Here is a 16,029-nt window from a genome sequence, read left to right on the forward strand (position 1 = left end):
AAGAAAAGTGAGTGTGGCAGCTCAGCCCAGAGTTGTCAGGCAAATGTCATCCAGACAGTGAATGGAGCAGAAGTGGCAATGGGAAAAGAGAGAAATTCCACATTGCATAACCACCCTCTTATCTAAGCTCCATTATCTTGGCCACAGCTTGTTACATGGCTGCCAAAGCTATCACAAAAAAAACAGTCCTTATTTGGCTTTTGCCTGCACCCACACATAAACACAGACACGCAGAAAAGGCTAAACGCTGTGAATACAATCAACATACCAACAAACAATGAGCTGTAATAGATTGCAGACTAGCGTATCCGCCGTATCTTATTTCAGTCGGGGAGCTGAGTGCTGAACAATTCTTGTCAGCATCACTTGGCCTATAAAGACTATTCCCCTCAGAGCTGGTGTTGGTAGCGAGTGTCGGTAGCAGAAGAGCATGTCAACAACTGTTAACGCTAATTGCTTTCACACCAAGAGCGATCTATTAAGAAAACATGCAGCAAGACTCCGCGCAATGTCACGACTGCGTGAGTCATGCCTATGAAAAGCGAGGCCCTCCTTAAAAACATGACCACATGGACTGGAGGCTGATTAGTAATCTGCAGTGTTTTGATGACTTACGATCTGTGCCAGGATTACCATGTTGCAGAAGCTTGAGTACTGTTAAATATTGCTTTTAGTCTCAGTTGTAGAGGTTTTAAAAGTGGTGCCGCACGGTAATTTGCTATTTTCATATGTTACTCAGTTTTGAAAGTGTATATTATTCTACCTGGCATAACTAGATACAAAGCTCTTAAAAAATGTTGACTTCATTAAATGACTGAGCATGTAAATATAGCAGATATGTCCAGTGTTGGGAGGGTGGGATTAGTGCATTTCTAGGGAGTCACTCAGTCAGGGGTGCTTCATTCAAGCATAAACGATACTTTGAAAACTGACTGTACACCCATGAGCGCTACAAAATAATATTCAAATAACACAATTACTGATGTTGGACATTGTATATTAGACATACAATGAATTATTTTTTGATTACACTAAATATATAAAGTTTATTTGTAATCTAGAAAACCAGATCAATTTACTGTTGTTCACATTTAGTGACTATAAGGGCTGCACAATTAATCGAAATTTGATCGAAATTGCGATATGGAATACTACAATTTTCAAATTGCAGTATTTGTTCAAATCACAATATTTGTTATATAATACCATTACCATTTTAAATTAAATAATATGGTGCTGCAGAGATCTCCTGGCCTTCACATCATATTCTACTGGCTTAAGAAAACATCTTTGTATAATCATTTGAATGTGTTTTTCAATGAAAATGAGAATAATGATGTAAAAATGATAATTTCCCTCTGATATCGCAAATCATATCGCAATTTCGATATCAGTCAAAATAATCATAATTAGATATTTTTTTCAAAATCGTGCAGCCCTAATAACTACATTACTGGGATACTTAACATTATGTTTGAATCATTATAATCATTACAATAAAATGTGGCATTATATTTAGAGATAACAGCTGTGTAGTTTTTCACTTAAGTCAATGATGACGAAATGCTGCAAAGTCACTTCTGACAAAAGCTGAAAAATATCAAATATGATTTAAATTGATCGTGCTGACAGTTCTCAGTCTCCCCTTTAGCTGCTTAGCTAAAGTTACATTAGCTAACTTATAGTTTCACAGCGGAACAGAACAAGCTGCTGCTCAGCTCTGACTGTCTGGAGATTAAGTTAATTAAACTATTAATGTGATGTACTTAAAGTATAACAGAGGGATTCCAACTACTGTTTACTTCTGTCCGTCCTGGGGGAGGGATCCCTCCTTAGCTGCTCTTGCTGAGGTTTCTTCCATTTTCTTCCTCATTAAAAGTTTTTTTTTTTGGGATTAGTTTCTCCTTATTGTATCAAGGGTCTAAGGACAGAGGGTGTCGTATGCTGTACAGATTGTAAAGCCCTTTGAGGCAAATTTGTGATGTGTGATATGAGGTTTTATAAATAAAAATAACTTCATTTCACTTGATTATCTGAGAGGCGTTTGGGGTCAGTGCTCCACTGCTGTCTATAGCTACAATGTACGGGCTGGAAAGTAGCGTGCACATGCAGCTTAGGTAAGATTGTTTGTTGACCAACAGAGTCATCACTCTGTTGGTCTTTGAGAACAGCAAAACATGGAACCTGCGCTAACTTTTCAAGGTTCGATTTAGCCCGCTCAGTTAAAAGAAAAAGAATATATTAAAAAAATTGAAATATATATATCACTGTTTATGCCGCTTTATTTTTTTGTGAAAAAATACTTTTACTCTAAATATGTAGGATCCCTAATTATTAATTAATTGTCATAATCTAAGCACAGCGGGCAGAGTGACACTTTGCACAGGAAGTCAGTTTGGCACGAGTGAGGTAAAGAAAAATGGAGAGGCAGAGAGAGTGGCACACGCACAAAAGGCATTTCAATTAAGAGAACTTGGCATCCTAGCACCATTTTGCATCTTAACACTACAAAACAATATAATGTAATGTAGCCCTCCAAGGGAGAAAGTTTGGGCACCCCTGGTATAAACACTGGCTAGCGATGCACGTTTACGTGGTAACGAACAGCCAACATTTTGTAGTTTGGCTAACTCACAAAATAAATGCTCACACAGCTGATACAATCTAAAAAGGAGAAACCGGCTAACAGCACCGATAACCTTGATGTTATGGGGGCAATTGGGTCCAGGGAAGTTGTAGTGACGGGCCATTGTATGTTTTTTATTGTCACAATGGGATGTGCGCTGGCTTAACCCTTTAATGTCTGATAAAGTGACTGCTAGTGACACAAAAACTGAGAGCATCTACAAAAGATTTTTTTTTTCTTAACATAATATCAGTAGCATGGTCAAGCAAACCACTTCATTGTAAAGTAGTCACCTTGGTTTGCAGCAGAGAATTGTTGAAATGGTTATTATTACTTTCCACCACACGCACACTGACAGACCTTTGTGCTGAATGAGTCTGCAAGGCTAAAAAAAAAAAATGACCTACACTCATGCAAGCAAAAGACTGAAAAGGGATTCAAGTGACATGAAGGTTGAAGTAAGCCAGGCTTTCAGAGCTCTCTCTTCGCTCTGTGTCAGTGAAGGACACGGCTGAAAAAGAAAACAGCTATTACTTAATGAGCCACTTAAAGAGTGCCCTCTCTGTTTAGGTTTCATTATTTTTGTTGTAAATCCTTCACAGCCCTCATCTGTTAGTCGTTCATACGGAGCTTCGGCGGCCAAGTGCACTATTATATATTAACCAAAATCACAGGGCTGGAAAATACCTCCGCTGAATGACAAATATGATTACAATGAAGTTATCTCCAAATCATTCCTTTTTTCCCTCAAACTGCTCAAATGAAATATCTTTTGTTAACATTGTTTCGTAACACGCGTTAATCAAGCAGTCGGGGAACCGGAGAGGGGTTATGAAAGGCAAAAAGGGGGGACAAATCAGATGTGGATAATTACCAGGGGAACCTTGTAACAGTGCAGCTCCTAATCCATCGCAGGCTCGGAGACAGCATCTTAATCACAGCATAATTACATCCTGTCATTCACCGCAATGAAAACACGGAGACAGGAAGATGGAAGACGGCTCGGGAACGACAGGCAGGAAATGGATACGTATGCCTGCGACGAGCTACCGACGGGCTTGTATGTGCCACTTAGTATGTGTCAGCTATGTTGTACTGTCTGCACATTTCAGCACGCGTCATGGTACCTGAACACAAAGAGGCTCTTATTCTGAGGGTTTGTACATTCAGTCTGTGGAGTGATGCCTCAAAATAGACAACTGATGGCGCTTCAAAAAAGGACCCTTCAGGGCCAGCATGCATTTATCATACTGCCTTCCAAAAGGTACCAGTGCTGCTGGCTGAAAGCCTCAGACATTAAGGAAGTATGTCTGTACCACTCACTTTGAAATCTGTCAAGTACCAAAAGCTGGCATCATGCATGCTCAGATTTGTACTCTTCTAAACAAAGTGTTTGATCACAAAGTACCTGATTTAAATCACAATTTCACCAACTTTAGACAGTAATGAATCTTTTAGCAGTTTAGCAGAAAGACGACTATTATTCTATTTTATCATCACTCGAGTGCCTCATCTCTGAGGTACTATGCAGTCATCATCTTAGCTGAAGGATATTTAAAAACTACTGGGGAGCTTTCTTGTAAAGTAGCGTTTAAATTCAGTGTGTGTAACCTTGAAGTCTAACAATCATGTTTCCTTCCTCATAAAACATTTGCAAAGCAAGCATTGCTTTTTTTTAATATTCAAAACCCTACATGGTTAACATCGGTATCTGCTAGCTTGCAGTCTTCTTCACTGCCCTTAAGGGTGCGAGCTACACTTTGTTACCGCCACCAATTGTCGATCAGCGGAACAGCGCAAAACTGGTGGCAGGAATGTGCATCGCCAGCGTGGTCATGTGTGTCCTACAGACAAAACAAGGACCCGCTCGTAGAAACGTGTGCTACTAGTGGTGAAAAGAAAAATCCCACAGGGCACCTTTAAACCAATTTAGTCTCTCTGCTGTCATTGAAATCTCCTCCACCATCCCACTGTTATTTATAGGCCTTTGTCGCGGATAAGTTGATGTAATCGACAAGGTCACAATCTTTTATTAAATGGAGCTTCTGAATTTTCAGTCACTTGTGGTGTCTTTCCTGAATTTTAATAATGCAAAGTTCTTGTAGTGCTGCTCATGTTTAGATATTCCTCAAAGCAAGGTATCAAAAAAGTGTTGTTTTGGTATCAGTATTTACTGTAAGCTGGGTATCATATCGGCACTAGCAACTCAAAATGTAAAATGGTCCCTAGTGCCTTTACACATTAGTCCATTTATACATTAACATCCTTACAGCTGATTATTTTAATCAGTCGATTGACAGAAAAATAATCAGCCATCATTATGACAACCTATTAATCATTTAAGTCATTTTTAAGCAAAATGTATCGCTTCCAGCTTCTCAGATATGGGCTTGTTTTCTTAAATATTTTATAACTTAAACTATCATATAACATAAACTTGTATATATGTTTATCTTTGGGTGTTGGACTGCTGGTCTGACAAAACGAGACGTCAATTTTTACTGACATTTTACACACCAAGCAAACAACTCAGAAAATAATCAGCCAGTTAATCAGTAATGAAAGTAATTGTTTGCTGAAGCCCTAAACATCCTACATACACCCATATGTGTTACATCTGAGCTGGCATCCGACTCATGTGTGAACTGAAGCATTTTTTCCACTCGTCTTTTATTTTGTGTCACAGAAATCCTCCATAGCTGAATACAAGTGTAGCTTTGTAGCAACAGAGGAGGCTGACAAAGTGATTGCCATGCTTTCAGATCCACATGAACACACTTCCACAACACACTGGAACCTTCCCTGGGTGGATATATTTAGGTCACTGGTTGATGGCTTGGACAGATGCACAGTGGAGGTTCAGTCCTGTGTTAGTGTGTGTGTTTGTGTGTGTGGGTGTGTGTGTGTTTGTGAGAGAGAGAGAGAAGGCTTGTGAATGTGACCATGCATTTATCAGCCATGCTGTCGCCTACAGTGTGTGACAGTTAGAGAGAGCCGGCCGGGGCCGGGGGGACGTCCCACTGGCATTAAGAAAGCTCTCTCCGTGGGATGCGTCAGCCAATGAGCAGCGGTGCCTCGGGGGGGTTGCCTTGTTAATTAAAGCTGGAGTTGTTTGTCAGTGCCGGCATATGATGCACAACGCTATCACCGTCGGGGGAAAGAGAGAAAACACGAAGCGAGATTGCTGCAACCCCTGCAACAAATCTGCTGCCTCACCATAGAAGCGAGACATCTCACTACAAGCAACGACTGCTGTGGCTTCAAGTGTCAGTATCAGTTTGCACCGTGTTACCCGACCGGCAATCAGATAGTGCACCCGCAGAGCAGAAGCACAGAGCTGACCGCAAGCAAAAGATGGGATTTACAAACTACCTTAGATCTTGTCTGAACTGTTAATCTCAAGAAAGCATCAATTCTAGCTGAAGCTAAGAAGGTGTCAATTAGGGGTGGGAATCACCAGAGGACCCACGATACGATATGATCACGATACTTAAGTCACGATACGATGTTATTGCGATTTTCAACATTTTGCGATATGCTGAGTATCACAATAAGATATATTGCGATAGATTGCGATTTATGACTTTTTTTCAAAATTATGCAATTTGTCAACATCTGTTTTATCTATTAAGATACAGTTTTCACTCTGTTCATCTCAGAGTTTTCATTCACATATCTTGAGGTCAGAGGTCAAGGGACCCCTTTGAAAATGATCATGCCAGTTTTTCCTCGTCAGAATTTAGCGTAACTTTGGAGTGTTATTTAGCTTTCTTCCCGACAAGATCATAGGGCTGTGTATTGGCAAGGAACTGGCGATACGATACGTATGATGATACAGGGGTTCAATATATTGCGATACTGTAAGAAAAGGTGATATATTGTGATTTCTTTCTCTAACTTTATGGAAACTGTCATAGCATAAAGACACACCACCGTATGTATAAAATCTGAGTAAAAAAAAGTCACTGTGTGAAATGGCTACTGTGGGGGGACTAACATCATCACACATGAATACAATTAGACTCACTGGATCCACAAGAGTCTCAGCTTTCCAGTCATAACCAATTCATGCAATTCTAAGACTGTTTAGGGACCCCAGTATGCAGAAGTATTCAAATACACCATTCTAGTATAGGCAAAATCAACACATTTATACTGCATGCAAAAAACAGCATGGTTTTTGCCCCAAACTGCATGTGATTATCATAAAGTGGGCATGTCTGTAAAGGGGAGACTCGTGGGTACCCATAGAACCCATTTTCATTTAGTGGGACCCCTTTGAAATTGGCCATGCCAGTTTTTCCTCGCCAAAATTTAGCATAACTTTGGAGCGTTATTTAGCTTCCTTCGAGAGATGCAAGTATGACATGGTTGGTAGGTTTTCTAGTTTCATATGATGCCGGTACCTTCACTCTAGCTTTAAAACTGAGACTGCTACAACCTCCGAAAGACAGATTAGCGACCTGGTAAGAGGTTAATTAAAAATCGATACAGTGTTTTGGAGAATCAATACAGTATCACAAAACATAATATCGTGATACTTATGTGTATTGATATTTTCTTACACCCCTACAAGATAACATGACATGGTTCGTACCAATCGGATCCTCGGGTTTTCTTTATTTATGTGATACTAGTATCTTTTTCTTCTTCTATCTGACGTCCGTGTATCGATACACTATTGACACGCAAAATATCACGATGCTGTGCTGCATTGATTTTTTCCCCCACCCCTAGTGTAAATACATCTCTCTATAGTTGCTGCCAGGGTGTTTATTGTCTTTGGCAAGTACTGTTCTGACATGAGGTGTCGTCACTTGACAGAGGATTGCTCCTGAGTTTTAGCAGTACTAATGACTGCTAATAAGGAACACACGGTGCTATCTGAGTGCTAGCAGTGAATACAATGGGACTTGAGCTGTAGAGGTGCAAGTGTGGCTATTTTAAGGGAAAGCCTCAGAAAAAAAAATTGAATTCTTTGAGGCATTCATCTGAGCACTTGATGTAATAGAAAGACACATACTTGTAACTGGAATGCTGCTGGCTTAGAGCCACGCACCAGCTGGGAAAATATGGGTGGAGAGAGTGAAGCAGCAACTCACAGCTTCCCTAACAACTACTGTCAAGCTCCCCCAGGGCAAGAGACTTAATTTCCCCATATTGCTTAGGTAGAGCTGCTCAGTGGCCAACAGCAGATGATGATTAGTGTAAGTGTGTCAAACAGGGCCATGAAGAAAAAGAGCAAGCATGTTTAGCAAAAACCTGCCTGGAGATAGAGACTCTAGATCCCATCAAGAGCTTCTATTTATGAAACCCATTTTTGCCCGACCGCCCTGGCCTTTCGGCTTCCTGCCCCTCGCGGCCGCCGTAATATCACTAAATCAACTAAACCTAAATCCCCATTAGGGTGAATTTAGAAACTCATGCTGCGGAACGAAAAACCCAAACAAATCTGTAAATTCATGTTAAAGCAGATGAACAGAAGGATTGTGGATTAACGAGAGGGGATTTGCCACTCCGACGTCACTCACAGAGCAAATGGAGCAAATCAAACATCTTATTAATACTGTGACAGATGGATAATTGTGTCATTTTATTATCTGCTCACTTGTTCGATACCCACAGGGAGACTTCTGGGGGGTTTAAGCCGCAGCGGGTAATTGTTTTATGGCGCTGCTGTCAGGTGATAACCTCCTATTTCCAGGAGGTCGACTTTTCGAGCATTTAAGAAATTTGTGAGTATTACTCATTCTAACATGTGTTCTAAAATTGTTAGAAAAAAGGAATGACTGGACTAATAACTGGGTGTTTTTCATATTTCTTTCTCGGAATGAAAATTCAGATGATCTCTTCCCTTTCTCCTTGCAAGAGCCCACAATAGCAGGCTGACTGTGTGTGCTTACACTCTTTGAATCATCACTGAATCATCCCCCTAACATTTCTCTAATCACGATAAGGTGCCCGTGACAAAGCAGGACGGCTGTGTTTGCACAGTCCATTTGCACAGGTAAGTAAGCGGCTTTCCTACGAGAAACGGGGGGATTCGAAGCAAATAAACACGCCGTAATCAAATGCGGCCGCGGCTGCAAATTGCTTTCGGCTGTAATGAAACGGGTTACGGGAGCGGGGCGAGACCACCGCACAGCCTAAGCCTTCATCAGGGGAGCTTGATCCTATCAGCGTAGAACTGGAATATCAACAACAACAACCTACAGATTTTGTTTAGAGACAAAGTGCTCTGGGAGGAACCCGTAACCTCGGGCTCCTGCAAACAGACAGTAGCAGCTGTGCGCAAGTTACAGACTAAAATAGGACAATCAAATGACGGCGACAATAACCCAAAGGTGACAGGGATTTTATGAAACACGTTCATCCTCGAGTGTTTTGGAGAGTGAAAGGCTTAGAAAGAGATTAAAAGAAACAAGATAGAGTAAATATTGGTGTGTTGGCCATGTGGGCTCATTGAACCCAGAGAGGATGGGATATTGATGTTGGCAGAATGCTAATGAGACAGTAGCTCCGACTGTAAGGCCTGACATAAACACAACCGTGCTGGCCATCAGTCACTTGGATGAGGTCAGGGGGACCGCACACTCCCTCCGCCGAGGGTGAGCGAGCTTATCGGCGCATGATGCAATAGGTCAGAGCTATTCCCTGGCCAAACGCCGCTGCGTCCTCCTCATAATTGATGAGCAATTAGCACAGGTAGCGTAGGTCATGAGCTCCACTCAAGCACGCAGCGAGTAGGTGAGAGCGTGACTCATGGCCGTTTCCAGCGGGTACACATTTCAAACACTCGCGTTTCATTCACTTATTAACTGCAAACAAATGTGATTATTGCTGTCGCTTACAGTAAACAGTATATGAAATATGCATAAAGTCAACAAGCTCATTTCATTCTCCGTGTGCAGGGAAACCAAGGGGCAAAAGCACAGAAAAACCTGTGCACATTCCCTCATGTAATTGCACCAACATCATTTAATAAGCGCAGTCCATTTGCATGCAAATCAGACCAATTACCAACAAGTAGCTGGCATGTGAGTATCATTTCACATAGAAGCGTATCATGCCTCATTTGCTTAGCCTTGAAACATAAGCTCCAATAGCGCAAACAGTTTTCTCTGTGTTCATTCTACATGGATTTAGCACTTGAGTAAGTAAACTATTACTGCTCGGGAATGTGTAAAACAACAGTTGATTAATTATTTTTACTTAATTTCCCTCTCAAACAGAAAGAGGCAGCGTGTTTATTATGATAAAGCATCCCAGAGAGAAACCTTTTCTAGAAACGCAACCGACCCTGCTCTGCAGGGTCGGTTGCGTTTCACACATCTGTCCCTGCTGCCACCGTCCTGGTGGCAGCAGGGACAGATGTGAAACATGCAAACAAAAATTACCTCTCAACTGTATCAAACACGCACATGAGAATATTCCTAGAAGTCAACAGGGCAGGGCGCCGGGTTGACAGCGGCGGAGACACCAGCATGCTGGCAGAAGATGCCAGTGAGGAGCGCTGCGACATCCTCAAAGTCTCTCGCAGTCAGCAGCTGTCAGAAGTGGCAGCCGCGCGGCACAAAGGGCAGAAATACTCACAAATACAACATCACGGCTCGCCGCACTCATACAAATCAACACCAACACACATATTTCATGCACATTTGATAACAAGTAACAGGTTTATGTTAGGGAAGCACTGCTGTAGCCTCGCTGTGGTACTATAATAGGGAGTTTATCCTACTTTATGATTCTCTGGAATCTCCTACTGTATGGGATTTTATGAGGTGTAATATGTTTAATCCATAGTTACATTCCCAGTTGTGTTATCCTTTTTATATTAATCACAGGATAACAATAGTTCTTTATGATTAGGGGTTCATACACACTTACTTCATACTAACACCCTCCTCGTATTCCTCCCCTATCTGCTTTCACACCCACTCTGAGCACCACGAGGGGCTAAATGGAATAGCAATAGAGCTGCTGATGACCCGGACAGGTCAAACTTGTTAACAGAATCACTCGCTTCACCACCTCCCTTCTGTGTACGCGGGTGGACAACTGGTTTATATTTCATGCAGTTATTTTGCTGCAAATCGGTGTTCAAGCATTATACTGACTAAGCACTATGTAGGAGGAAAGAGTCAATCATGACTGATTAATACCGCTGCTAAGCCTACATGGGAGGTTGTCATTGAAATGAGGTGGCCTGTGGTATGATCCGCAGGCTTTCAAATGAGGTCATCATCTTAAAATACACAGACCTCAGTGGGCAGCATGTAATATGTTAGCTATGTTTATTAAAGCTAGTGATTTACATTTCAACAACAGTAGTGCTAGCATTCCCCCAATGAGCCACGGGAGATGAAACACAGGCCTGCCTCCCATGTGTCAGTCAGCGTGCTGCCCCACAGGGAGCCATGTTTTATTTGTCATTTGGAACATAATGAGATAAAAGAGATAAGAGGATGTCACGAGAGAGAACCTCCTTTCTTCCTGAAAGCATTCCTCTGACATCACACACAGTAATGACAGAAACACAGTTATCGACACACACGCTGCATCAGCCTGGAAACACATGAATGGCAGTTTATCAAAGAGCACAAAAATGTCAAGAGTGCACTGACAGCTCACAGTGAATCATCAGTATATGAAACAATCCCAAGTCAGAGCCATCACTGACACAGCAGCACCTGTTTTAGTTCCCTCAACAAAGAAGCACGCTGCCGCCAATGATTAACATCTCATTCATCAATCCTTGAACTTGTAATAATCTGCAAACAGAGATTGTCAAACACTCTCATGTCAAGGACTCCCAAAGAGACTCACATTGATGCACCGTGAACCAGGTAGCCCAAATGAGGTGAGCTGTTTATGGGGTTTAGTATTGAACTCTACAGCAGCTGTGTGATGAGAAACCAAGGATTGATCAGGGGACACCTTAAGGGGGGGCCCTGAAAACCTCTGAGCATCTCTGATCTACACTTATCAGATGATTACAAGAGTCCCTTCTTATCCAGTCTCTAATTGGCATCATCTCAAGTCAATTAGAGACAAATTAGACTATAGTCCTCTCACGTTGCTTGGTGAGAGACTGGGACGCCTCAAGGACCCCCACTTTGAGAAGCACTTCACTGATGAAGAATGCAGCAGACAAAACACAAACACAAACAGGTAACGATTCCTCCTTACCTCCAGACGGTCCAGGCTGATGAAACTGGCAATAGCAAATCCATCAATGATATCCTCCTCCTGCGAGCTGGACTCGCGTCTCTTCCTGCGGGGGGGCCGCGGAGCTCTGGCTGCGGCTGCGGGGCGCGGCGCCTTTTTCCCGGGCAGGGGCATCAGGGAGGCGGCGTCCCTCCCCGGACCCGGACTGTGTCCCTCCCTGTCCCTGTCCCTGTCGGAGCAGGAGGAGTTGGGGTCGTCTCTGCTTCCTGCCTCCCGCAACCTCCGCACCCTCTCCCGCTTGGTCCGGCATCTCCGACCCTGCTTCAATTTGCCATCCATGTTGTTTAGAGGAACAGCTTTGCAGTGTCAAAGAGATGAATATAGATATATAACTCCACAGTAAAGGTGCTGCTGCTGCACCGTGTAATAACAACAACACACACACACGCACACACACGCACACCAACACAGTGGACTGACAATTGTAGGCTGCTGCTGCGCTATAACGTGAAGATGCGTGCGTGTAAATAACAACGCAAATGTAGCCTTATAGCACTCAATGACCTTGAGTATAAACCTCCCCAATCTCCATTACGAGAAATGTTCAAGTATCCCACTCAGAGGAGGCAAAGCGACGCGGATCCACGCGTTTATTTGGTCACGAATCTGCACTAATGTGTCGACGCGGTTATCCGCTAAAAGCAGGTGCAAAAAAAACGGAGAGATAGTTTAAAATCCACGCATTACAGCCGCTTCGGAACTTTTTGTTGCATCGGAATAATAAGAAGCGATGTTGTTACAGCTCGAAGCTCGCTGCATAACCGCAGACAGAGCAGGCAGATCATGTCGCTGCCCGTTGTTGTTTTCCACCAGCCCGATCCATGATCCGAGGCTGTCAAATAACACAGCTTTTTGGAGACTACTATCCGTCCGGAACAAACAACACACACGCCTGGCAAGAGCAAGTACGTAGCCGATCGATCGTGGCTGCTTGCTGGATGAATAATCCCCGTTGAGTTTTATAAACCAGATATATTCCTTTCTGCGCTTCAGGGGGCAAAAAACAGGGATCCCAAGTCTGAGAGCTACTTATGCGCAATATTTCCCTAAATGATCCGAGCCGTCTCCGTCCGAATAAAGACAAGCATCCAGTGTGTAGCCCAACTCCATGAGGCGATGAGGCGGTCTATTCCAGTTTAGATAATGTTGAGTTTCCTATAAAATCCACTCTCCGCTCCGCTCCGTCCCCCTGGCTGCTCAGCTGCTCAGTGGCTCATGGTATTTTCTATTCGCATAAGAAGGCTTTGATAAGTGTCCTTAAAGCGACAGGAGTGATTAAAATCTCCTCTCACGCCCCCCCCCCCCCCACCACCACCACACCCCCCTCCTCGCTCTCTCATTCCCTTCATCCGAAATTAAGAGACACAGTCGGGCTTCAGAGAACCCACAGAAACTGACGTATTTCCGCCACCTCTGGCCTACAATTTACCATAGGAAGGAAGGAAGGAAGGAAGCTGGTGTAAAAAAAAAAAAAAAACAGAAAGGGAAAAATCATTCTCTCTCTGTTGTGCACACTTTGTCAAACTGTAGGCACTATTCTAGTCTGTCTGTCTGTCTGTCTGCTGGAGCTGATGCCACATCATGCGTTTCCCACTGACTGCTTGTGCTGTCACTGGTAATAAATGCAAGGCGTACCACACAACCATCTATCAGGTTTTGACAACTTCCCCATTCTGACCCTGTTGGACATCACCCCCCCCAACTCTGACCCAAAGTTGCATTTCATTGTCAGATCGGCGTCAACATTTCACGAGTGTACAGTAAATATTTGAAATGCGGGTTGCAATACTCACCCTGCCCTGTGCCAGCAGCTTTTTTTAAACCCCTGGAGCAGTGTTGTTGGTGTGTTTCCCAATCTGCAGTGCGGGGACTTCCAGGGGTCCCTGTGGGAGGTCCGGGGAGTCCTCTGCAAAGTACAGCACGGCTTCATTTATCTGCTTTTGATCAGCAGAAATTAGGGCGATGACATTATATAATCACTGTGTGGTGTAACAATTACACTTTCCTTATAGGTTTTACTGTCCCTACTATATAATAACTCCTCCCACACTTGTATGGACATTTATTCAAGTCTTTATTCATGTATGAAAAATGTTCTTAATGCAGCCATGAGGTTGTGTGGTGTAAATTAAATTGGCTTAATATGCAAGTGGGTGGACCACTACACTAGATTAAATTCATACTACGATATATTATTATGCATTTGCTCTCAAGTTTATTTTTTTGTGGCAGAAAAAGTGCAGTTTATTAAAGAATTGTAAAGATATCTACTGTAAATGATAAAACCCTCTGACTTCTCCTGTCCTTCCTCTTTGTCACACCATAATACAGCGCATATTCACTGCAGAATCAATCCCACATGAAAATATAACCCAAGAAACTGATAATGCTACAGACAGCTATATAGATTGCAGGTGAAGTTAACATTCAGAGAAAATGTATACAATGTAAAATCAAGTGACAGAAGTCAGGGACGTGGTGCCTCCTTTGTAAATGCCGGGTCAGTATTTGCATAACGCTTTGCTTAACTGGAAACTTGCTCTCTCGCTCAGAACTTGAATAAAGGAAGCTTGCTGGAGCTGTGAACCTGCCATCTTTTATCCTGGGTTTAATTCCCACTAAGATTGTTTTAACTTAAAGGTACAGTGTGTAGGATTTGGCGGCATCTAGTGGTGCGGTGGCAGATTGCAACAAACTGAGTACCCCTCCGCTCACACCTCCCTTTCAAGACTGCGGTAACGTGAAACGCCGAGTGCAAAACTGTTGCCGTTCACTTGGCTCAGAGGCCATCCTTACCATAATAACAGTACTTTAAGAGCAACGGAAGTGAGACGGCAGCTGATGGTACCACGGTTTTGCACTGTGTAGCTCACGTTACCGCAGTTTCACAACTGGTCGGAAACCTACAATGGCCTTCAGGTGACATAAAATCCCGAAAGGCTCTCTCTAGAGTTTGGTTTGTCCGTTCTGAGCTACTGTAGAACCATGGCGTGCTCTGTGAAGAGGACCCGCTCCATATGTAGATATGAAGGGCTCATTCTGAACTAACGAAAACACCAAATTTGTAGTTTCAGGTGATTTTACACTACTGAAAACATTTGAGTTATGAATATTATACTCCATTTCTGCTAATAGATCCCCCGTAGTGTTACACACTGGTCCTTTAATCTTTGAACATGCATTAAACTGTCAAGCTGTGTGTAACTTAATGGGCAGAACAAACTGTAGCCGTAGCAGAGCCTCAGGGAATGTAATTTGGATTAAAGCATGTTGAAAAAATAGGCTATAATTAAAAAGGACAGAAAAGACGACAAAGTACGACATGCAATAAAGATGAGGTGACTTTACAACCAGTGTGATGCAACAACATGCTCATAATGAACCTTTTGAGTCAGCTGCTCATCCTATCTAACAAGAAAAGACGCCTCTGAACTACAACTTGACTGTTTGCAGTTCTCATTAGTCAGACGGGGATGTGTGGGGAGAAGCGCTGATGATGAACACTTAATATCAGAGGCTTACTGGTAATGATCTCATGCGTAAGGTGTGCAAGCTGAAGAAAAATTACAATATTCAGCCAGTGTGAAATATTGCATATAAGACTCCTCTGGCTCATTATTTGATCTTTACAGCACAGGAAGCAGTGAAAGCAAAGCAGCGAGAGCCAGACTGAAATATTTAGGCAGTTAGCGCGGCGGTTCAGGTGTGGGAATTTTCTTTTATGGCGAGAATCTTCCGCGAAACTGCACGGCGATGCATCAAAATGCAAAACGAAACTACTTTTATGCAAATGCAGCATGCTGCAGGGTGAATTATCCCGAGCACTGTAGGTGATTAAACCAGAGACTCGCTGCACTGAGTGAGTGAGTATGATGAAGTTTTTTACGATACACTGCTGGCGTCAAGTTACACTGTGTAATCTATACGCAAATACCAAAACGTTATACTTAGTCGCTGCTCGCAACTGGCTGCAGTTCAAGGCCCGTCACTAAGAATGTGCTTTTCATCCAGGCAGCAAATCTGAGGATGGCAGCGAGTGTATTCTACCTGTATGTTGCTTTGGAGAACAATAACCAGGTGAGTAGCGCATCAATCTTGGAGCAAATGGACCCTTTGGGAACCTGAGACGGTATCATTTTCATGTTACTTTAACCTCTGTAACCACTGTGAATAAA

The 16,029-nt window shown here is 42.8% G+C and overlaps 1 protein-coding gene across 15 annotated transcripts in view; it reads right to left on the bottom strand.

Annotated features, from left to right (window-relative positions):
• fbrsl1 (fibrosin-like 1) overlaps window positions 1–13,152 on the bottom strand; it is a 340,229-nt gene extending 327,077 nt beyond the window's left edge. For 9 of the 15 annotated variants that reach the window (XM_074637328.1, XM_074637322.1, XM_074637323.1 and 6 more), the window contains exon 1: window positions 11,816–13,151. In XM_074637328.1, the coding sequence (XP_074493429.1) occupies window positions 11,816–12,133 (318 nt within the window). In that variant the 5' untranslated portion in view covers window positions 12,134–13,151. Of the gene's footprint in view, window positions 1–11,815 lie in introns of all 15 variants that reach the window. The other 6 variants (XM_074637316.1, XM_074637329.1, XM_074637324.1 and 3 more) reach the window with 2 other exon arrangements.
• Between the last annotated feature and the right edge of the window lie 2,877 nt (window positions 13,153–16,029).

This window comes from Sebastes fasciatus, chromosome 6, assembly GCF_043250625.1.
Source record: "Sebastes fasciatus isolate fSebFas1 chromosome 6, fSebFas1.pri, whole genome shotgun sequence".
Classification (NCBI taxonomy): domain Eukaryota; kingdom Metazoa; phylum Chordata; class Actinopteri; order Perciformes; family Sebastidae; genus Sebastes; species Sebastes fasciatus.